We start from the raw sequence: 3,532 nt of genomic DNA on the forward strand, positions 1-3,532 counted from the left end.
GGCTGTATCTCTGTGAATATCCTGGTTATGGTACAGTTTTGCAAGATGTTACTATTTAGAGAAACTGGGTAAAGGGTATGCAGGATCACTCTGTATTACATAAAAATAAGGAGTTTAAAGAAAAACTGGCCTCTCCTAATCATCTGTATATGTATATGTGTCAGCTCTGATACTTAGAGTAATTAAAAAATATTCTTTTAAAAATCTATATCTTCTTTGATATATGCTGTGAATTATTAAGGGAGGTATGTTAAAATAATCCATTATGATTGAGAAATGTCTGTTTCTTCTTTTAGGTCTGTCAATTTCAGTTTTACATATTTTGAGGCTTTGTTATTGCATACATATACATTTAGAATTACTCAATCCTCTTGGTTGATTGTGCTTTTAATCACTGTGAATATCACTCTTAATATCTTGTGATGCTTTTTTCCTTTAAGTCTATTTTGTCTGATTTTAGCTTAGTGACACCATCTCTCTTTTTGTTAGTATTTGCATAGGACTCCCTCCTAGTCTTTTACTTAAAATTTTTTCTGTATCTTTATTTTTTTATGAACTCAGCTTAAAGTTTTCTTTATTAATGACATTAAAATTTTTGAAAATTAATCATGCTTGTTATAAAAATATTATAACATACTAATAGAATGAAGCTCAACAACTCAGAAATAACCATGAATAATATCTGTATGAATTTCCTCCCAGAATTTTTTATACACATGATTTTACATGATTTATACTCATCAGTATTTTTAAAATTCATGTCGTAATAGTTATGAAAATATTTTCACTTTGGCAAGTATTCATCTATAACATTTTAAGTTGCTGGAGAGTATTTTATAATATGGATATACTACAGCTTATGAGAAATATGTTATTAATAAAATATATCTTTATTTTTAGAGCATCTCTCTTATAAACAGGGGCTTCCCTGGTGGCTCCGTGGTAAAGAATCTGCAATTCAGGAGTCGTGAGTTTGACTCCTGGGTCAAGAAGGTGCCCTGGAGAAGGGAACAGCAACCCACTCCAGTTTTCTTGCCTGGGAAATTCCCTGGACAGAGGAGCCTCATGAGCTATAGTACATGAGGTCACAAAAAAGTAGGACACGACTTAGCAACTAAACAACAACTCTGATGAACAACATCTGCAATTGTTTTATTTAACATAATATGAAAATTTTGCTTTTTAATTGGGCTATCTTGCTTAGTTATATTTATTTATTTATTTATTGTGTATTGTTATTTTTTTAATAAATAGAAACCACACCACTTCATTTGTTACAGAGAAGAATGAGAGGCAATAATTCGAGGGCCCCAGGAAGCTTTTTCATCCATAAGATAACAGAAAGGATTATCACCTTCACCGCCCAAGCCATTTATTAACATTTTCTTTTGATCTCTGATCTCCCACCCACATCAGCGCACCACTTCCAGAATGGAACCCTGCCTTCAAATCTTCTACTAGTTGGAAGGCTGGTCTATCAGTTTGTCTTAGTAATGGAATGGAGGTCCCCAACTCAGCTGAGGAACCTGGACAAACCTTCTTTGATTTCAGCCTCATCCCAAGGCCCATAAAAGTTTTCTTTAAAAAGCTGCAAGTGAATGAGGTAGAAAGGGCAGAGACATGAGATGGAAACCAGCAGAAGGGCAAAGAGTATGGCTCCCACAGCACTGAGGGACGGCAGGCCTCCTAAGGCTGAGAATGCAAAGAGCAGTGTGACCCCCACATAGCTGCGGGGCATACATGCCTTCAGTTTCTTCTGTAATATGGGCCACAGGGCAAAAATCTGGATGGCAGACATCGCCATGATGAAGGCATGGAGGGATCGGGGCAGGCGGGAGGCAAGGCAGACAGAAGCAAAGACGGCCACGTTCAAGGACAGAGTGCAGGATGCAATGGCAGCATTGGCGCCGTAGTCAAAGAAGATGAGGTGACCTAACAGCATGAAGGCTGCCATGGCATAGATGGTGTCAGTGCTGACAGACTCTGTCAGGGTCTTCAGCACTGGTGAAAAGCCATATGTGAAAGTAATGAAGACTTGGGCACCCTTCAAGTCAGCCCTCCGGGTCCGCACACTCTTCTTCCGTCCTTCATCTCCATCAGTGAGATAAAACAAAACATAGCCAATCAGTGAAGAAGCCAGGCCGGTCCCAAAAAGCCACTCAGGGGCCAGAAGACCCTCATCCATATACCACCAGATAACCACAAAAACACAGACACTGCACAGCTTCTGTATCACCACAGTGGACTCAAACACCACAGCCCAGTATTGGTATTTCTGGGCATAGATGTTTTTCCAGAGCTCTTCGAGGAACCTCCGATCCACGTAGTTATCAGGAAAGGGCTGTCGCTCGTACAAGACCTAATGCCACCTGGCCTCTTTGGTGTTAGCTACAGGCTGGGCACACACTATCCTTTCGTTCAAACTCGGGCGACTTCAATCTCCCTTGCAGAAGTCCATATTGTTCTTGTTCTTTATAAAGTTGAAGTAAGACTTCTCTGGAAAGTCCATGCTGAGTTGTGCTTGATATTGTACTGACCTTCCCTTGCTTTCAAAGGCAGCAACCCAGGCCAGGCCTACAGTAGATGAGTTTGTTCTCTGAGGCAGGACAATGCAGCTAAGTTCCTGCCCGCGAGTTCCTAGGGGTGCGCGGCCGGGGAAGGGCGGCCACCTACTGCTTAGTTATAGTTAATGTAACTACAAGTGTATTAGGGTTTATATCTATCATTTTATTTATTCAGTATTTATCCCACGAATTCTGTATTTCTTTTTTCTCTCATTTCTTGCCTTCCTTTAGATTAAACAAATATTTTTATTATTCCATTTCTTCCCTCTATTGTCTTGCTATTTGTAAATTCTTTTATTATTATTTTTAATAGTTTCCTTAGAGCACTGTACATACGTCTTTGATTTACTAAAGTTGAATATGAAAATAGTACTTTTAGCACTTTCCATATCATGCAAAAGCTTTAGAATGCTTTAATTCTATTTTCCACCTCTAACTTTTATGCTTTTATTTTCGTATATTTCGATTGTACATATATTTTACACCTTACGTGATATTATCATTTTTCTGTAGAAACAATATTCATTTTTTCATTTCTTACAGTTTGCCTTTCACTTGGGGTTCTCTCCATATCTTGATTTCTTAAAAACGTTTACATATAGTAAGCTTTATTTTTTGTGTGTACTGTTTTATGGATTTTGTCCATAAAATTCAGAGAGTCATTTGGTGACTCTCAGAATGGCACAGAGCCACCACCAAAAACTCTTGGTATAGAGCAGTTAATCACCCTTAAATTCCCCTGTGGTCAACTCTGTTCCCAACTCCAACCCCTGAAGATATATGTAGCCTCCCAGGTCTGACTTCTTTCGTAGGACTATACATTTAAGATTCATACATGTTATCGTGTGAATCAATAAATTGTTTCTTTTTACTGCTGAGTAGTATTCTATTGTATAGGTGTCCTGTACTTTGTTTATCCATTTGCTAGCTGAAAGATACCTGGGTTGTGTCCAGTTTGGGAAAATTAT

General features: G+C 38.3%; 1 protein-coding gene across 1 annotated transcript in view; it reads right to left on the minus strand.

Moving 5' to 3' along the window:
• Positions 1-1,513: 1,513 nt before the first annotated feature.
• Positions 1,514-3,532, minus strand: part of LOC104997558 (phosphatidylinositol N-acetylglucosaminyltransferase subunit C-like) — a 69,881-nt gene continuing 67,862 nt past the window's right edge. The window contains 1 exon segment of the mRNA XM_010852403.1: positions 1,514-2,406. Within this exon segment, the coding sequence (XP_010850705.1) occupies positions 1,514-2,406 (893 nt within the window).

The sequence above is a fragment of the Bison bison genome, unplaced genomic scaffold (genome assembly GCF_000754665.1).
Source record: "Bison bison bison isolate TAMUID 2011002044 unplaced genomic scaffold, Bison_UMD1.0 scf7180017864309, whole genome shotgun sequence".
NCBI lineage: Eukaryota > Metazoa > Chordata > Mammalia > Artiodactyla > Bovidae > Bison > Bison bison.